Source organism: Acanthochromis polyacanthus, chromosome 2, assembly GCF_021347895.1.
Source record: "Acanthochromis polyacanthus isolate Apoly-LR-REF ecotype Palm Island chromosome 2, KAUST_Apoly_ChrSc, whole genome shotgun sequence".
Classification (NCBI taxonomy): Eukaryota; Metazoa; Chordata; class Actinopteri; family Pomacentridae; genus Acanthochromis; species Acanthochromis polyacanthus.
This window is the reverse complement of record NC_067114.1, coordinates 33495855-33516777: the sequence shown is the minus strand read 5'-3', so window position 1 is coordinate 33516777 and position 20923 is coordinate 33495855. Positions and strand designations below refer to the sequence as shown.

General features: G+C 39.3%; 1 protein-coding gene across 1 annotated transcript; it reads right to left on the bottom strand.

The window, feature by feature from the left end:
* Nucleotides 1–1618: 1618 nt before the first annotated feature.
* On the bottom strand, nucleotides 1619–19542 carry plekho2 (pleckstrin homology domain containing, family O member 2). The gene is made up of 7 exons (XM_022204351.2): nucleotides 18965–19542; nucleotides 8676–8825; nucleotides 8265–8387; nucleotides 5755–5859; nucleotides 5545–5643; nucleotides 2469–2777; nucleotides 1619–2368 (listed from the first exon to the last, which is right to left on the bottom strand). Exons 1-7 carry the CDS (start codon nucleotides 18971–18973, stop codon nucleotides 1769–1771), a joined length of 1395 nt encoding a protein of 464 aa, XP_022060043.2. The 5' UTR covers nucleotides 18974–19542; the 3' UTR covers nucleotides 1619–1768.
* Nucleotides 19543–20923: the final 1381 nt, after the last annotated feature.

The following is a 20923-nucleotide window of genomic DNA, read 5'->3' as shown; positions in this document are numbered from 1 at the left end:
CCTGAGCTATGTTGGTACATCTTTCTTTACCAATGATAGAAACATATATTCTGGAATCAAATCTCTACAGTAGAATTTCTCTCATGAAAAATATCAGCACAAACTTGCTATGTTTAAAATAGGAGAAAAACCCTCTCAAATTCACAAAGTAGAAGTGGAATTTGACTTGATGTCTTTTTTTAATTTTAGTACTTTTCTGTGTATTCTCAATGTCTTAAAAGTAATGATTTTAGTAATCATAGTTTTAGTTCTCATCATATTATCAAAGCTATCATATAATTAGTTTTCAAATTAGCTTTCAAGTAATTATTAATTTCTGAAATGTTCGATATTGCATATACAACAAAAAATAATATACAGTAGAATATTAAGCATTGCTTATGCCTGCAGGCACATTTGAACATGAAATAATTGCACACAAGTAATTATGAGCGAACAGTTGCATGAGCTGTATAAACATCAACAATGATCACTTTTGTCAGTGACTGTTCATTAAACCCAGACTCTGCAATAAGGTTTCCATACAACAATTTTCAATCTCACACAGCATGCACAGTTTAGATAAAAGTGACAAATTACCACCTGAAGACTCTTTCTGAACCACCATCTCCTTTGGTTCAGACAAAACTCAAGCTAAACAGGATAATATTATCTCCATTAGTTGATTAAAAGGATGTCTCTGTTCAAATGCAGCATTTGGCTTTTAACATAAAATGGCTATTAGGATGCATTTGATGCTTGCAGAAGTTGCTGGAGTGGCCTCCGCACTGTGGGGAGAACATGCTGGATATATCAGTCATGAATGGGCCTTTTTGTAACCTTTAACTCTTGTATACATCCCTTGATCATCCCTTAACCTTTACCAACATGCAAACATATAGTGAATGCCAAAGCTTGACAGGGCTATTTAAGGCTTTTGAGTTTGGACTGGATAATTACTGCTTAGGTCATGGGTTTAACGATCGGTCAGTTGCTGTCAATAACATTCACCAGCTCTTCCTGTTAGTCAAGCTGTTGGCAAGTTTCAGTTTCTTGACCTCCCTGAGGACATGGTCGGCCGTCTTCAACTTCTCCATGGCCTTAGCCAGCAGATTTTCCGGCATGCCCTCCCCATCATTTCTCTCCTGAGCCTGGGAAACTCTGCTTAGGAGCTTGCTCGTCTTCTCCATCTCCAGAGCTACTTCAGTCTCAAGTTTTAGCATGTCATCCTTTGGAGCCCCGGCAATTCTGGCCCCAGCACTGCTAGACTGTTTCACCTGAATACAGTCAGCAGAGTCAGAGAGCAGATCTCCAAAAGAGGCTGATCTGGTCTTAACTGAGGGTTTGAGGGAGCTGGGTGTCTCTAAGCCACAGGGAAAGACCTTTGGTCTAACCTGAGGCTTGGTTGAGACCAAAGCTGGCCTTGAAATAACAGACATGTGAGAGTCGTCCTCACTAGCATCCAACACATCCAGACCAGCGTGGCTTCCCCTGAGCGCAGCTGTGGAAGCTGCCAGTGTGTCTTCACTCCCAGAACCTTCACTGTTATCATCTGAGTGCTGACCACTGTCTACGGATTTCTCCTCTGCCTTCTTTTTCTTCCCCATAGACAAGTGACAAAGCAGTGGACTCAGGCTGAGGCTGTCATTGGGTGTGTCATTCAGAGAGACAACTACTGAGGGGCCTTCATACTTTGGCAGCTCGCCTTCTGCTTGATGAGAACTGATTGAGTTATCTGAGGCAATAGAGTCACGTCCCTCAGTAGGCAGAGTTATAACTGAGCCATTCTCTATGTGTGGTGTTTCAGGCTGAGCAAGTTTGTCAAGCTTTTCTGGGGGATTAGAAGAGGACTAGGGCTTCTTCTCAATGGCTCTGTGGGAACTTGTGTGTCATCGCCAGATGCCCTATTTATGCCACTGCTGATAGTCTCGCCTGATTCTTCTTCAGAAACCGTTTCCTCTGTTGTAGGACTTTCATCTCGTTTATCACCACTGACATGAGTTAGAGCTTCATTCGGAATTGACTCTTCTACCTCATCTTTTTCTTCATTTATCATTTCATTCTTACTGTTTTCTTTCTTTTCTGTGTTCTCATCAGATGTGCCTAGCACCTGTTGGACTGGCTCCACAGCAGGAGGTGAAGGCTTACTCTCTTTTGATGGAGGGGTAGGAAGGTGTGAGTTTGGCTTGGACTGCGAGGCCTCTGCAAGACTGTTCATGGAGCTGCTAGAACAGGGTTTGTTAGGAGGCATTGGTGGTGGACCTGTCTTTTTCCTGGCATCAGAACTTATTTCAGGCACATTTTCAGGTTTTGCCTGCTCTGTAACTTCTTCAACAGGTGAAGCACATGGTTTGGCTTCTTTTGACGGAGGCACTGGTGGCTTCAGGACCTTAAAGACATTAGATAATTTTTATAGGCCATATCACCAAAGACATACACAAATATTTCTGCACTGTATGTTTACAGCTATTATACATAATTTTACAGACCTTTGTCTCTGGATTATCATCCTTATCAGGTTCATCCTCAGAGGCTGAACTGAATTTAGCCTCTTTGGAAGGTGGCATGGGAGGTTTGATGACCTTTTTCTGGGGACTGACCTTCCCTTGAACCTCCTCCTCAGCACTCGTCACTAACGGTTTCTCTGCAGCTTTGCTGGTGTTGGACTCAGGCACTGAGACTGTCTCTTTAAGAGACTCAGTGCCATCAACATTGGCATAATGGTTCCCATTCGGCATGACTGCACCTTCTAGATCAAGATCCAAACGCAGGATACCTTCAGATGACACTACGGCGACCTAGAAGTAAAGAGATGGCATTCAAATAAGTCATTTAATTTAATTTTTAAAAAAAGGTATATTACAAATTCTCAAATAAAAGCAACAATCTAACAAAAGAGACAGCTGGTAATAAAGGCTGAGGTGACAAAGACAGGCTTGGTCATGTGGGGTATTCACGACTCTGCCAGTCTCTGCTGCTCCTTTGAGTCCAATTACCTATGTTGGAGGGATTTTTTAAACCCTAAGCCTAAGCCTAACTCTAACTATTGTTGATGGCAGCTTAACAACAGTTTAACACCACTGAAACTGATTAGTTGGATCACTTCTATTAACTCTCTGAAACCCCAAGTGTCTGGGTGTTTGTTTGGTTTTTTGCTCCTTTCACATTTTTCCTGACTGTTGTCAAATTTTTCCCTGCAATATAAAGTCCTGCACCTCTGTGGAAACAACACAACCACTGCTAGACGAAAACAGAACTGGCTTATGTGTAGTATCACGGAGTTATGATGCCATAACTCATTAAAAAAAGAAAAAACAAGGAGTTTTTGTCACATGACAGCTGGTTGCAGCTGAGTCAATAATAGCTTTATGGCTGCAACAAGAGGCACAGAATTGCTTTGTTTGTTCAAAGGACTTGCTTGAAATAAACTGTCCATTTTTAGCGTTTTCTGATGAAAGTCAAGATTTTTCACTTGAAATTGGCTGTTTCTTTTAAAAGAATGACACATCACAGACAAACTACCAGTCAAAAGATTTAGAAAGCCCCAATTTTTCCATTTTTTAATTGAAATTAAAGTAGTTTAAGTCCAATGAATAGCTTGAAATGGTACAAAGGTAAGTGATGAACTTCCAGAGGTTAAAAAAGGTAAGGTTACCCAAAACTGAAAAACAATGTATATTTCACAATTGTACAAAAAGGCCTTTTTCAGGGAACAAGAAATAGGTTAACAACCTACAACTGCTCTGCAGCAATGGAGGTTGGTCAAGCCTTGAAAGCTGATGCTACCAAATCCCACAGGTGTCCCAACTTTTCTTGATTACTTACAACCCCCTCTGTCTGCATAAAAGTAACGTTAGAACACACCATGGCACCATTCCCTCGAGAGTATTATTTGAACAGTATTGTAGTGCAGAAAGTAGTGTGCTGCTATAGAAATGGCAAGGAAAAGGCAATTAACAATAGAAGAGAGACAGACCATCATAACACTTAAAAATGCAGGTCTTTCCTATACAGAAACTGCAAAGAAAGTCACGATGTCAGTGAGTACAGTTTTCTTTATCATCAAAAGGCGCTCAGAAACTGGGGGACACTCTGACAGGAAGAGGTCTGGAAGACATAAAGCCACAACAGAATTGAAAGACAAGTTTCTGAGAGTCAACAGCTTGGTGATAGGCAGCTCACAGGACAACAGTTTCAAGTACAGCTTAATAGTAGGGACCTGATCTGCGAATTAGCTGTTAGCTATTGACCTATGAACATGGCATCGGTTATTGTAACAATGCTTCTTGGTCTGTCCCTATTAAATAAACGTATAAATAAAATAGTGGTCATAGTAAGAAGTGTCAGTTTCAACTGTGAAGAGAAGACTTGGAGTTACGGATTTGACAGGTCGAGTTGCAGCACAAAAGCCATGGCTAAGATGTCAGAATAAGAAAAAAAGGCTTGCCTGGGGAATGAAACACCGCCAATGGACTACTAAAGACTGGAGGAAGGTATTATGGACTGATGAATCAAAATTTGAACTCTCTGGTTCATCACGCAGTATTTTTGTGCCCCGTTGAGTTGGCAAAAGGATGGTTCCTCAGTGTGTGACGTCAACTGTCAAACATGGAGGAGGAAGCATGATGGTCTTGGGCTGTTTTGCTGGATCCAGGGTTTGTGACTTTTACAGAGTGAGAGGAACCCTGAACCAAAAAGACAACCACAGCATTCTGCAGCACCGTGCAGTACCCTCTGGTATCTTCCTAGTGGGTCAAGGGTTCATCCTACAGCAAGATAATGACCCAAAACATAAGTCCAAGCTATGCCAGAACTACCTACTAGATGGAGTGGTGAGGGCCAGCACAGTCTCCAGACTTAATCCCTAAGGAGCTGGTTTGGGATGAACTGGACAGAAGAGTGAAAGCAAAGCAACCTACAAGTGCCACACACTTATGGGAACTTCTGCAACAGAGTTGGGAAGAACTTTCAGACAAATATTTGATTTTCATTGTGGAAAGAATGCCACGAGTGTGTTCAGGTGTTAACTCTGCAAAATGTGGCTACTTTGATGAGTCAAAAGTTTCGAATACATTTTGGTTTCTAAACTGATTTTTTTAAACTTCGTTTGTTTATTTGTTGTCTGTTTTAATTTCAGAGTACAATGAGACATTAACATGCATAGTTCCAATTAAATAATGGAAAAATTGGGTGTTCTAAAACTTTTGACCGGTAGTGTATATAGCTAAAATAAAAAAATGCAATTTTTAGTGTCACTTTGGTGAATTCTTTAAAAATAGCATGTCTTGCAAATTCAGTGGGAATAACAGGCGACTATGGAAACACAGAATTTGCATTGAGAAAAAAACAGTATCAACAGAATGAAAGCAGATCAGAACAGAAAGACATTTTACAAAAAAATTTGCTGGTTCATTGTGAACCCAAGAAAGTAACTTTACTTGAGGTAAAGCCATGGCCAGTATTCCAACACAGATTTGATTCAAATGTAAATTCTGTCACTGTAGTAACAGAGCAACATGTCTGTTACACACAGATGAATGGACTCTCACGTTCACATTCACAAACCTCTTTCATGTGTATCCTGGTCGGTGGCCGTCGGTTACGATTTCCTTTGGGCCTTGTTCGAGTGACATGCTCTAAATTATTGCTTTCATCAACCTTCACCTGTGAAAACATGACACCATTTCAAATTTTAAAAGCAGAGTTACTGAAAACTAAGTAAGGGTGCACAGACTAAATTAAGGAAACATTTATGACTGTGAATCACACGTTTACCTCATCAAAGACCTTGTTCTTTGCTCGATTTATTCCATCATTTAGGGCTTTAATCCAAGCCTCCTTCTCCTCTGCAGTCTGAGCCTGGAACTTCACATCATGGACCTGTCAAGTATCAACAAAATTTCTATTATCTTAGAAGAACATTTACAGGCTGTCCATTTTTCTGAAGAATTCAATCTTTAAATAAGCTTTTTAATTTTTTTTTTAGAAGGAATTTCTAATACACTCAGTTTTCACCAAGACTGAAATAAAAATATGATGGAGACAATGAAGTTCCTTCATGGGCCTTAGCAAGGACACATTCTCTCGTCTGCTTCAAATCTACTGACCCACAACAAATACCATTAATCACAGAATAAGGAATTCATGCCAAACCCTTTAAGCTTTTTTTCTAAATGTCAATAGGAAAAAATTTACATTTATTCTCACCTAAACTGGAATGACCTGCATTTACACAGTACCTCTACTGACTACAGATTGGTGATACTTATTCTCTGATCTGATAAAAAAAAAATGCATATATTTTTAAAAAACACAAACACAAAATAGTCCCTCTCAGTCATTATGATGACTTTACAAAAGGTAGAAACCCAGTCAACATTTTTATATAACTCAGCTGTATAAGTTTTATTAGAGCATAAAGTTGTGCATAATTAGGGACGTGGCCACTTTGAGTGACACGTGGGTCCTGTCACAGGACAGTCATGGACCAGAGATGTTGGCATGTCAATTGCTGTCATTTGTCACTTAGTGGGAAAACCAAGTGACTCTAGAGTCAGTTGTTAGTTTTTGAGAGTGTGCTGTGTCTATATGGCCATATGACAAAAAACAAAACAAAACATGAAGGAAACTGAACTGGAGTCATGCCTGATCAGTTTTGACAGTGAAGTGACAACTGCTACCGACAGCTCTTCACTGTTGATTTTTTCATTTCAAACTGTAAGAACTATATTAGTGTTTTTCCTTCATATTACAGAAAGCAATATAGAGTAACCTCAACACCAAGTCTGAAGAACTTGCTTGCTTCATTCTGTAGAGCTAATTTGTGCACTGTCTGTGGCATCATTTTAGCAAGACAAACACTGCAGTTCTGACTAGTGGCATGCATGCAACAGATCTGCTGGTTACTGCTGCAAATGTATTTCGACTGATCTTTAATTGGTCACCCATCTGTCTCACAACCAAAGTTTTCCTCTGGCAAGTTATTTGTTTTTGAAGTGCATCTGTGTACACTAGTGTCTGACTGACTGCCCAGCTGGGTCACTTAAGGCAAAGACAGGATACACCCTAGACAGGTCAACTGTCCATCACAGAGCCACACAGAGAGACAGACAGGTGAAGGTGATTAACTCCTAAAATCGTTGTGTACCAAAGTTACTTATTAAGAAGCTTTTATATTTTACAACCTTAAAATGTCTTAGATTTAATTCTACACTGTTGCTTCCTTGAGTTTGTGTAGATTTATGAAGTCCCTACGTCCAACCTCACCCATTCCCACACAGTGCAGCTTGAGCACACCATCTTGCCTACCACTCTGCTCAAATACTGTGAAAATACTGCGTAATTCAGCCATACATGTTCAAACTAGAAACTGATTTTAATTTTAGATAGGTTAGCTGAGGCAGACAGGAAAGTAGGAAAGACCTGTAGCAAAGGGCCATGAGCTGTAATCAAACCCAGGTCACTGCATCGAGGACTATAGCCTCTGTTTATAGGTCATCCACTCAGCCAGCTGAGCTGTCTGGGCACCTATGGAAACTGATTCTAAAGCAGAATAATGGTTTTCACAAAAATGTATGGAGTCAGTGGAGGTTCTAAATGTGTTCACCTGCTAGTTTGGAACTGTGTGTGTCAGAGGTTTAGAATAAACGCAGGTGCAACCGTAAACAAGAGTAATAGTCTGAACAAGTCTGAGACAGTAAAGTCAGTTGATAATCCTCCTTTTCCATTATAGTCATTTTGTTTTAATAGTTAGTTAGAAATCCCTCCTGGTTGTGGTAATTTACAAAACTTGGACAGAAACGTTCATGCTTAGTATTTTGCTTGTCAGAGGCCCTAATCCCCTCGGAGAACCTCAGCTGAATCAGTTGATGGCACCGTTAAACTTTGTAATTCATTCCCATGGCACTTCAGTAAATATGATCAACTTGTCTTTGTCTTCTGACCAAAAATCTGGAATTTTCACATCTGACTGATTTTGGGATTAGAAAACACAGCTGCATTCTTAAGGTAAACTGCTGCAACAATGATCACTAATCTCAGAAAGGATAAAAAAAATTCCTCTTAACTTGTAATATGTTTTAGCTCCACCTCTCACACACCAATCACCTGTTTATTTTGATTTTCTTTATCTCAGTGTATTACCTTATAATTCTTCTGCTACATTTACATTTGCATGTTAGCAGTCACATACCTGCTGTGACTGTAGAAAAAAAAAAACAGCCATATTTCTCATCATGTTGCATTTAAGCAGGTTCTACTGTCACCCAGAGCATTTTTGAACTCACCTTATTTCCAGACTTTGGCGAGCGCAACAGTATCAGTCTGTGTTTTTTCTTGAAAGGGCTCTTTAATTCATGACATCTATCATAGTTTTCCAGGTCAAGCCTCTCCAAGGAGTTCTGCAGGTCCTACAACACAAAGTAAATGTGCAATAAAGCTCAAATAGTCTTTTAATTAAAGCATAAAGCTGACATCATTTTAGGAGTTTATCATGTCAACAAAACCCTGCAGGACAGCAAAACCAACAACCTACTAATAAGCACTGTGCTGTCTCTGTAGCCAAAGTCGGATACAGCTGTTTATTCTAAAACAATTCTGTGACTCTGTTTTCCATATCAGAAGAGCCTTAACTGGTTACATGAAAGCACAGTAGAAATGGCATAATCACATAACCTGTGTCAGAAATGGTAGTGTACCTCAGTTTCATACACCACAACCTCGGTCTTCTCCACATGGATGTATCGATCTTTATAGCTAGCCAGCAGCCTACCCGGGGCCTTCTTTAGCCAGCCAGCCTTACCCAGGAACTTTGGCTCTTTCTTTTGGGCTGAGTCCTCTTTCACACCCTGCAATAATACAGAGGAAGGAAGTTACACTCAAAACACAACCCAGTCTACTAGCAGAGTGAGGGTGGTTAATTTCACTTTCAGCATGTCATTATTAAAAATTAAAATCACACAAAATACCTGCACCACAAAAAGACAGAGGTGTTGATTTGGTAACTAACTACTAGTATATTGTAAAATCTGCATCTTTTATCATGTAGAATCTAAAAACAACAACTAAAAGGAACATTTCTCTTAGGTACCAATAGCTGTCAGATAAGAGGTCAATCTACAGAAGTATGAACATGCAATTGAGATAAAACTGCTGTTTCTTTGGAGAATTGCTTCACTTTAGTGTATGTTGCTGGCTTAATGAAAAACTGCTGTTGGGCCCCTACTCCTCCCATAAAATGTATTCAAGAATATCCGGCATCATCTGAGCTCAACACAAAATAAATACTACATCTTGGGAGGCTCCCACTTTGTTTATAAAGCTAACATTAACATACAAAACAATCACTTTTAAGCACATTACACTGACAGAAATGGCTGATGTAATTCTTTGCTCTAGAGCATAAATTACAAGTGAGCAAGTCAGTATCCACGTGAAACAGTATGAGGATGTTACATACTAGTAAGATATCAGCTTCAAATATGATTTTCGACACTGATTTGTTTAAAGTTATTTCCACAAAAATCAATTAAATGTTTTCATATCTAAAATCAAATCAAATAGTCCACAAATGTTTAGGGAAGTGCGAGGAATCATTTCCTACATGTCAAGCAGAAGTTGCTCTCTGTTTTCAAAATCCTGTGCACAACTGCTCCAGTTCTAACCTGTAAGACTTTCAACCTGTCTTTTCTTGTTGTAGTTGAGTTAACCATCTAAGTAGACTTATATTTGTAAGCTCAGTTCCAGGCTGGGCAGGAAGTGCAGTGTTATTACAAAAATAGTTTGGTGGTACAGAACTGAACAGCAGCTGGCCTCATTTCTGATCAGTCATTTCATGTTTATTTGAAGCACACTTGGCCTCTGACGTATTTATTTTCACCTCAGAGTATCACACCTTTGGACAGCATTTGTGGTTTGCTCTGCAAATTAGATGCCTAATGCATCTTTAGTTCCATCACACTTCCTCTATAGATGGGTAGTAAATAACAAGTATGTCAGTATCAGGGCACAAACTAAAGCATGACAGGTGATTCAAGCAATAGCCACTGGTGTAAAGAACTAATCAGTGAACCGAACAAAGGAACTGAAACACTGTATAATCAGAATGAAAATGGTACTGCTAGAAAAACAATGTCACTGTGTGTTGGAAACAAGGAAAATAAAACATCTTTAAAAATTATCTGCAGTTACAACAGATTTCAGTTTCACAGAACAATTTTTTTTTTAAGATTCTCAAACTACTCCTCTGTCTCACCTGTTTAATACTGTTTCCATAAGTTCATTATATAACAGTAGCAGAAAATAACTAAGTACAATTCCTCAAGTACCGCATTTAGGCCATTTTGAGGAACTTTTACTTTACTTGAGTAGAACCGCATGACACACAAAAAATAAAAATCACTTTGCGAATATTTTGACAGATATTGTGATTTGATCTCTTCCCTCTGTGTCTACAGCCTTTCAATTCACTGTTAAGTCCTATACTGGAGTATGTTTATTTTCTGCTACTTTATACTTGTACTCTATCTTTCAAAGGACATTCGTCTGACAGATAGATTAGTAACTTTGAAGATGAAGATAAACCAAACATATGACCAGGTCATCATGACAAAGACGTACTGCTAATGATGAACTACTCAATCATAATTAACCTTCTCCACTTCAACCAGCTAAAAACTTTAGCAGACCATTAACATGCCCATCCAGTAATTCAATACCACTGAAAATGATGAACAGTGAAACACCAAACACCAGATTTTTTCCAAAATGTGCCTAAAAGATGGCATTTGAGGTTGAAGCTCCTCGAACCTGGCACCTACATCTAATCATAAAGTCATCAGGTACAGGTAAGGAAGAGATTGCTGGGTGGGAGTTGCATAGGTGGAGGTGGTGGGGACACAGAAAGCTTGTCCGGCAAGAAGAACAAGGAGAAGCCACGGGGAGAGCAATGGAGGGCAAAGGTGCTCAAAAATAGAGGTATGACGATGGTTATGAGCCAAAGGAAGGAGCATGCTTGGGGGTATGTTCATGCAGCTAAACTTTTCTAGTTTTGTTATTGTGCTTTTATGATGGTTTGAATCTAATGATTTTAGTGAAACAAGCATTCTATCATACAAGTTTATTATTACTACTGATGAAATGTCTATTGCTGGTACTTTTCATGATCATTTTGTCATGCAGACCTATTATTAACACTAATGGCTAACATGTGCATCAGTGGTTTACCACCACAGTTTGGCAGTAGTGCTTCACTTCTATTAACAAGCTAAAGGTAACAAGTTTGTAGTTAGTGACCCACATGTCAGTTTATTATTGCCATTACTAGCATATTGGGAAATGATGGTATTATCCAGATTTCTGACAGAGAGTTGGAGTTAATCTTTGCCAAAGTTGTCAATGCGATTTGTGACAAACTGATAGCACACCGATGGCTAACCTTGTAGAAAACATATGGCAGGTTTGCTATAACATCAGTTTGGATTATAAATGGCTTTCCAACACACACGTAACGCACATGACATACACTATGGTTCAAATGCGATAAACAGAAGCTGTGAATTTAGCTATTTACTGGCACACTTTAGATAACATATTAGAAGGCACACATTATAAATCTCATAAACAAAGCTGTGGCGTTAGCACTATGATAATCCTGACATTTATTTTTCATGGTGGCTAAAACACCAAGTGCAAGTGTCTGCAAAATGCACAGCCTTTGTTTCTGAAGGAACTTCCATAGGATATCTTTTCTGCTTGAGGATTAGGTGGATGGATATCAAACTGTTTTTCCACTTTTGCTATAACTGCACTGTCTCTCTGCTTGGTAAACAGCAGTGCAGCTGCAATGAAAAATCGCCAAGCAGAGGGGAAAGACATGCCAGACAGACAGTGAGAAAGAAAGTTACTTCTTTAAAATAGAGTAATCTAAGATAAGTTCTCCAGAGAAAGACAAAGCTGCCTCACTGCGCAGTCCAGAAAAGCCTTGGTATGCTTCTCACATGAAAGAACATGGAAAATGGTGCAAGGTGAAACACTTGAGGACAGTTTAGCACTGACTAAACCTTTGCAACATAGTAGCAATTTCCATTGTACTGTGAAATCAGATGTTCGGTTACAAGGCTCAAATTTTGGACTCATACAGAAGGTCTGCTCTATACTGAAGCATAAGTTGTTCAAAACCTTTTACAACTGTCCACAGACTACAGAGTCTCTATTCGCTGTTTTCTCTGTGGTGCTGTGGTGAGTGCTTAAACAGATCAACTGCCATCAACGACCAAAGCAACTTATAAAATTTTTAAAAAATACAATATGCTGAGCTGAAGTATCTCATGCAAACTGGGTCTTAAAAAAGCAGAACAAAACAAAGTGCAGGGTTTCGTAGAAGAGGCACACCTCAGCAGACATGTGTTTCTGATAAAGTTCTAGGTCAGGACGCATCTGGCATTCATTGATTCTCCCACTGACCTGCCCAGCCTGAACTCACAACAAGCTCACACATTACCCGCACTGACCCCATACAAGTTGAGCTGGGAGAACACAGTGGAACTGGGTGTATGTGCTGTTTGGTTGGTATTATTAACCTGTTACTAATCTTATATGACCCAAGATACTAGCCAATCATTGACCATTCCTGCCAGGCAAAAGCCACAAAAGAACAGTCTATAAAGTTCTGATTCTGGATTTATTACTTAAAATGATCAAACTCAAAGATGCACAACTCCACTGTGGGGATAAACCTTCAGTTTTGTGTCACAGCCAACAGTGCTACAGTAAAGGACGCAGATTCGACACAGAACTGCAGGCTTAATGAAACTGCCCACACCCCTCACAACTTAAAACAGATACAGGCTTATTCATTCCTCACTGTTGCCTAGTGATTCCTAAGTAAGTCTACTATTGTATGAGTATTCTACATTCTCAAAGAAGAAATCATATTTGCTGTTTTTTTAAACCTTGCTGCTAACCTTAAATGTGATAAATAGGTCTCTGCTCTACATATCACACCACAGACGTTAATAGAAGGCTAAAGCCACTGACACAAATGTAAGTGGTGTCCACTTTTTATTTTTCATTTTACTGTCAGACATTAAAATAAGTGTTAGATAGCAAATAAATCAAAGCAAAGCTTGCATTAAGGTGAAGACTGGATGAAGTTACAATATTGAACTTACTGGATTTTCTTAGACATATCTCGACACACAGAACTCTATAAAAGGTTTGCATATTATGGCCAAAAGAAAACAACTTCATTTGATGGTATATGGTGAGTAGGTAGCGTAGATGATCTTTTTCACAGATCACTCACATAGGGAGGACATCTATTTTTATAATGCTGTCACGGCCATGTAAGAACATTTATGCAAATTAACACCCACATTCTTTCTATCTTAACGACATCTTACTGCATGGCCTGTCACTATACACAAGTTCTCATTATAAAGTGGCAACTGTAAATCATGACTAATAACTACATTCACTGCACATAAACTGCATTTTATCAGCAATACAAAATGCTAAGACAGCTTTCCACTGCAGTAACTCTGGGCAGGCAGGAGGTGGCGTAAACGTTTACAGAAAACTGCCCTGTTCTTCAGTTTCCATGACGATGTTGCATCTGACAGCTTTGACATCAATGTTAACTCAAGAGTACACCAAAGCAACAACAAATACTAGTCATTGGGTGTAACTCCAGTTCTATGAAAATTTAGGAAATAGAACAATGGAGCTTTGTTATGTTAGCCTGTGTAATTAATTTTTCACCTGCTCTTGTTGTCCTATCCAAATTTAATCGATCAGCATTGAGACCTTCTGTGAAAAGGGTGCATGGATTAGCCCTGTTGTTCCTGATGACAAATACCCATCAGAATCCCCACTGCTTATTGTGATGTCTTTTACTCTTAGCTTCTTCTGCAAAGAACCTTGCAATGTGCTTCTCATTGATGCAGTCACACACACACACTCCAAAACACACCGACCTCTCAATTACTGGACAACCCACTCTAACACCTGAGCTACAGCCACCTCAGATGTCTCGTTTTGTCCAAGAAATTGTCCAACACCACAAACATATTCACTTCACAATAATATGAAAAGAGGGGAGGAGTCAATTCTCAAATCAGAGAAACTGGAACCTGACAACAGTTAGTGTAGGTAACTGTCTGTGGATCAACTCATCAGTCAGTTTACTGGTGAATCATTTCAGCTCTGTTTTCCACTACATATGCACCATGTATTAAGAAGCTCACCAAAGAACCCCTACAAAGCACTTTGCCATCATGACAATGACTCACTTCTGACCTTATGCCTGAATTCTTTAGAAAAATCAGAAATAGGACTGTGAAGTGCACAAAAAAAAGCCACAAAACCCAACCAACATCCAAAATGCTTCCTATCACAACAGCACGGAGACAGCTAGACTGACTGTCTTCACAAATATTTAGAACAGTAGTCCAACACAGTGATCAAACTAATGAGCTGACTAGCCATGTCTAGTCATAGTCATGCAGTTGTACAGCATGGTACTCTAAGCTTCTGGTTTTGCACTCACTTTTGCCAACTGCTTCATGACTGCTTAATGTAATCAGGAGCACCATTGGGCCCCAGTTTGTTTCTGAGTTATTTAAGAGCTGGCAGCATTCTAATATTTATCTGCTTCCGGTCAAAGGTAACACACCCAGGTCTGGTTAAGGTATTTTTATTTGTCCTTTTGGAGTGGATTTGCATTTACAACACTTGCACAAACATGATTCACGCATTCATCACACACACACCACTGACCCTACTGATTCTCATAACCCCATACTATTTCGGCTTGGATTTAAGTTAATAGAAACACGCTTTAATGATTGTACTTCGAGTGTCTCCTTTTGTTGTGGTCACATCATAACACAGTGCACCCTTCCTCTCCCTCTCCACATTGTCTGTCTCTACTGTGACTATTTAATGCAGGCAAAAAGATTAAATAATCTTAAATAACACAATGTTAGAGTCCAGCTTCTCATTATTTCTTAATACTGATATGCTGCACTTCTTTGGTCATAAATTCATCATTTGGTAATTCTTGAAGGAGAACGCTAGGTATTTTATATCTTGCATGACAACAAAGCAATTGTTTTTGGTATTGCTAAGTTAAAACAGGCAGGAGCAAAAGCACATTTGCTCAAGCTTAGCACTTAAATACAATTCTGCCTTGTGGCTTTTGTCTACATCTGCTGCACTACATTTAACAGCATAGTTTTAAGTTACTAGTTATGCCACAAAATTGAGATTTTTACATACAGAATGTATGAAATGTCGCTAAAAAAATTCACACTGTTACAAATGAAACCTCCTGACAAGACAGACAATCAGCTAGTTGGCAAACATTTTGATAATTACTGGAGTTCTTTTTCCTGCACAAATGTCTGAGATTTTCCATGAGGCTTTGCTTTCTGTTTAAAATAATTCAGTCATTTGATTTGTTATAAATAGTTTATAGGTTTAGACTGTTGGTTTAACAAAATGAACATTGTGAAGGTGTATGGTAAATGACTAATCTGGCTGGAAACGGCTGATTTTTAATGGATTATCTACATAGGAGTACAGAGGAACATTTCCAGCAACCATCATTCCTGTGTTCTCATGCTACATCGTGTTAATTAATTGTGTTGAAAGGCTAATGGATGATCAGAAAACTCTTGTGCAATTATGTTTGTACAAGAATAAAAGTGTCAGCTTTCATGGAAAACATGAAATTGTCTGGGTGACCTCAAACTTTTAAACAGTAGTGTAAGTAAACAGCCTGCCTATTTTTGATTTTTCTAAATAATTCAGGCATAAGGTCAGAAGTGAGTCATTGTCATGATGGCAAAGTGCTTTGTAGGGGTTCTTTGGTGAGCTTCTTAATACATGGTGCATATGTAGTGGAAAACAGAACTGAAATAATTCACCAGTAAACTGATGAGTTGATCCACAGACAGTTACCTACACTAACTGTTGTCAGGTTCCAGTTTCTCTGATTTGAGAATTGACTCCTCCCCTCTTTTCATATTATTGTGAAGTAATATGAACATCCCTATGTAATCATACAAGTTGTGATAGAAGTCTTTGACTACATTTTGACAAGTCTCCTTAACTTATTAAGTGCATAATTGGCATATTCAAAGATTAAAAGAAACTGTCAGTTCCAGCCTTGATTGTAACTTTTTATATTTTTCAAAGAAGCATCATCATAATTAACTCCTACTTTTTTTCAGGGCTGCATATTTAGGCTCAGTGATTAGATCCTCTCACTGCATAGTTCCATATACAGGCTTGTGCCACCTAAGGCTGACTATAAAGATTAGGAAACAATATTTATCTACTTGACTCTACGTACATTTCTATTTAATCTTCCATTAAACGCATTGTGCAAAAAAAAAGAGTCAAAAAAATTTGCTGGAAAACATTAAGCTCATCATTCTACTGTTCAAGCACTTGTCCCTGTGAGAACACATATCCATGAACACGCATAGGCATTTATGGTGACGACTTTCTTTTTCATCAAGGCACTTTCCCAGAAAGTGTCAGTAACTGTCCCAGTAAGACGATGCACACACACATCCATTGTGTGGCAGAGGGCTTGATAGTAGGGCAACCATGAGAGAGTGTTAATTGTTTTCTGTCTGACACATAATGTGGCAGTCTGTTTCGCCTTTGCTGAGCAGGTCAGGCAGGCACGTCACACCATGCACTCTGGGTCACTGGGATGGAGAGAAAAGGATGACTCACAGAGTTGAGACAAATGATCGTCATGGAAGAACCACAGTGAGTTTGGGGCAGAAGATAAAGAAGATGAGGCAGAGTGGAACATCGGAGGAGGAGGAGGAGGAGAAGGAGGAAAATTACAAATTTAAAATACAGAAACTGATAAAAGAGGAACAGCAGGCAAAAGACAGCCTCCTAAACAGTATGTTTTACCCTGACACCCACTGCATCCGTAAACACGACCAAGTATTAGTTTCAGTTCAGCTTTACATATTATTATTACATTGAAAGCATCAACACTAACTTGAAACTCTTTAAGTATGTAAAGGCTACTGTGTACATTTTTCTATTATTCAGAAAACAGACTTTTGGACATATTTGTGTCACTGTGGTGCCACTGCTGAGAGAAGCAGATCATTGTCCTGAATGACAAGTGAACAACTTGAATAACACTGGTACAGGCTATGTTCAACAAGCCCACACAGCAGAATACACAGCAGAATAAAAAAACGATTATTGACATATCCTTACATCTTCCACTGGTTAGTTTCAGCCTGCTTTCATCTAGCACTCTGACAATCCACAGGCAAACTGGACAAAATTTTTCTCATACTGAAAAATGCCCACATATTCACTTTAAAGCCAATGTTTCAATTTGTCAAATTCAGATATTAAAAATGATGCAACTCTATCACAATGCCATTCCTCCATGTGCAGAATGTAGCAAGAGACAAAGACACTGTGGAAAAGCTGCTGTGTATGTTTTAAATGACCCACAGCAGTTGATGTCATAATGGTGTTCACAGTGTGTTCACTTGATCTGACAGCTGACAGGTGAAGAACCAAAAGTAAATGCAACCAGTAACAACACAGTCTGCTGCACATTTACTCAAATTCCAATCATTACACTGCCGTCCAGCAAATACGGAAGAACTACTAATGAACAGCGACAATACTGAGAAGTCATCAGTCAGTACAACAATCCAGCCAGTGAACTCTGTTGTTCCTCTTTAAAAAGAATTCCTGAACCTAAAAAAAAGAATTAAATGTGAAGCTCTACTATTGTCATGAATTTGATTCATGAAACAGTTCCAATTGGTTCCGTTGGTTAAGTCTCAGTTATAAGTGCCTCACTGTGATCATAGGCTGGCAACGCACTTGGTCATGATGGACGATAACTGATTGTAGGAGAGGAGCTAAGTTCTGCAGATGATAAAGACAACTTTTATTCAGTTCTGAAAAGACAAAAAGCACCTAACGAACCGATTTGATCAACATTTCGCTCAGACGGAGGGTGTTGCATGCACAAAACTGCACAGAGCAAGCTCCCTACAGACACTATTTAACACAGTATGATCTTCAGCTGACTTCCCTTTTCTAGTAAAGTTACTTCCTCAACATGTCAAATTGTCATTAAGACGTGCAGTTCATTGCTCACATTACTGTTGTATTTAATGTCAGTTTGATGCATTTAATGATTGTGTAGACCTTGCAGACAGACAAGCACCTTTCAAAAGTGACACAAATTACAGTTTTGTTGTGTATTGTGAAAAAAAAGGTTATGATGAAATTTGTTCAATTTTTTACAGATCTGTTTGCCTCTCAGGGCAAAGACACACTCTGGCAAGAATAATCTGTGAATAAAACATGAGGCATTAGACGTGATTCCCCCTCCTGTATAAAGTGTGCCCTGCTTCCTCCAGGTCTCCTGCCAACATGAACTGTTTTCAGCGTGTGGAAGCCAACACCTAGTGTTGAAATGCAGCTCACGTAAGTACCAAATGTGGGTTGTAATAATACCAACTTAACAAAAGGACCCTGACAATTAGAAAAGGTCCCAGATTGTGTTTTATTACTTGTGTATCCACGCTGCGCTACACTAAAATGGACGTTTTTAATGGAGTACGCAGCTCCTCTCGAATTTCTGCTGGAATCTGATCAACAAGTTGATGCAACAGATTGACAGGTGGACAGGTGCTCTGTACCAAAGAATGTGGACGACAGCGGACTACAGCTCACTACCTGGCATCGCCATAAAAACATCAGTACACCGTGTCAAAGTCCGCTCTGCCTCCTTCTGTGGGCCCTTAACGTTGCTCTAAAACTCGATCGCGCCCTCGTAGAGTATTTAACTCCACATGTTTCTATCATCACACTGTGCCTTCATCCAAATCTGTCCAAACTACGACCGTTCATCTCTAATATACGTGTAACTGTCACCAAAAGCCGAGCAGCAGACACAGAGGCTGGAGTGTCTACTCACATCTTCCATGATAAAGGACCAGGATCCGTTATGTGGCTGTTGACTCGCCTCAAATCACTCGACGTCGCCTGTATTCTGGCCAGAAACGCTTTGGTTCCAGCAGCACACGTAAATGAAGAGAATAAGGAACTGCGTAGTTTATGACACCAAGGATCGCCTCGTTTTCCTTTTTCTGCCTCAGAGAAAAAGTTCGAAGAAAAAAGTTTGGTTTCCGGTTGAAGTTCCTTTACACTCTTGAATCAAACAGTATGTCGAGGAGGAGCAACACGAGCAGCCGCCTGTCTGTGTGAGCTCCAGGCGAGGATACCGGACCTTTCAGCTTCAACACCGTGTTTGGAGGCTCGTTAGTCCGTAGGATGATCGACTCTGCAGCACAAACAGTAAACAGTGACCTGCAGCATCCTCACAGCCTCCCATCAGCCTGCGGGACACTGCTCCTCCAGCCAACACCAGCAAGACCAGGAACAGAACAGGACAACGTTTGACTTGATCCTGTCCGCCTTATTTTTTCCTCTTTAACCTTGATCAGTGATACAACACTGACTGATAGACATTACAGTGCTGTGGCTTCTCATGTTCTCCTCAACTTCCTGGTAGGTGTGGCTGTTGGTTGGTGGGAAGATGTTTGAAACTTGCTACAGGCTTACAGAGATAAACAAAGTGTTTTCTTGGACAGGGAAAGTGATTCCATCCCTGCATGCATGAAACTGTACAGAGCAAGCTCTTTACAAACACTGTTTAACACAGTATGTTTCCAGTTGACTTCCCTTTTCTAGTAAAATCACTTCCTCATCAAGTCAAAGTGTCATTGAGACATGCAGTACATTGGTTGCATTACTGTATGTGGTATTTAATGTCAGTTTGAGGTATTAAGTGTTAACTCACTGTATACTGTGAGTTAACATTTAGAAACTTCCCCGAAATCAGGAGTGCCCAACTCATCTTAGTTCAGCCCAATTTGATCTCAAGTGGGCCGGACCAGTATAATAAGAACATAAAAACCACAACTTCAAATTTTTCCATTTATTCAGTACATAAAAATAATATTCACATTTAATTAACTGTCTTTTTTGCAAAACATTATGAACAAACTGAAATTTCTTAAGAAAAATCAATGAAATTTTAACACTATCATGCCTCAGTTTATCATTTACACATTACAACTTACAGATCACAGAGTATCTACAAAGGTAAAGAAAAACATTTAGTCACAGGTATCAGGAACTGAATGATATAGTACTTTATGATCAAAAATACTTGTCAGGATCTAGAAATTGTTTTCAATTTATATTCATTTCCACATCTGTGCAATAATCCTGACCACCTGAACTGACAAACTATTAAGGAAAAGGTTAAGTTGTTCCTCCGCTTTGTAAATGTATAAAATTTACACTTAAAAACTAAATAAAAATTGTAGCAGTGCAGTGGACAACTTTAAAATAGCAGTTGCTTTTGCAAAAATTGCAGTTCATACCGTTCAGTTCTTCTATGTGGTTTTTACACTTTGTGAAGTCATCCAGCTGGCCAGATTGGACCTTCTGGTTGGCCGGTTTTGGCCTGTGGGCCGTATGTTTGACACCCCACTGAGTTTCTAAGGGTTATAAGTCACTGTATACTGTGAGTATACATGAGTATGCAATATTACTAAAATGTCACTGTAGTTCCTAATGAATGTAGCCGTTAGCTTGACGCTCGACAATTCCACTCCTACTAATCCACAATGAAAAAATCCACAGAACGTCTTGAATCGTTTAAAAGTTTACTTAGAACAAAAATGTAGTACAAAATTATTTCCACAGTTAATAAAAGCAGGAATCGATCCACAAAAGAGAGGTAAAAAAACTGTGTGGCTCCACTCTCATTTAGCCTGACTGAACTGCTGTGGGTGTGACTACCTGGCCCAAACTCTCATCTCACGTTATGAATCTACCAAAATAAAGTAGTGCAACCACAAACAGA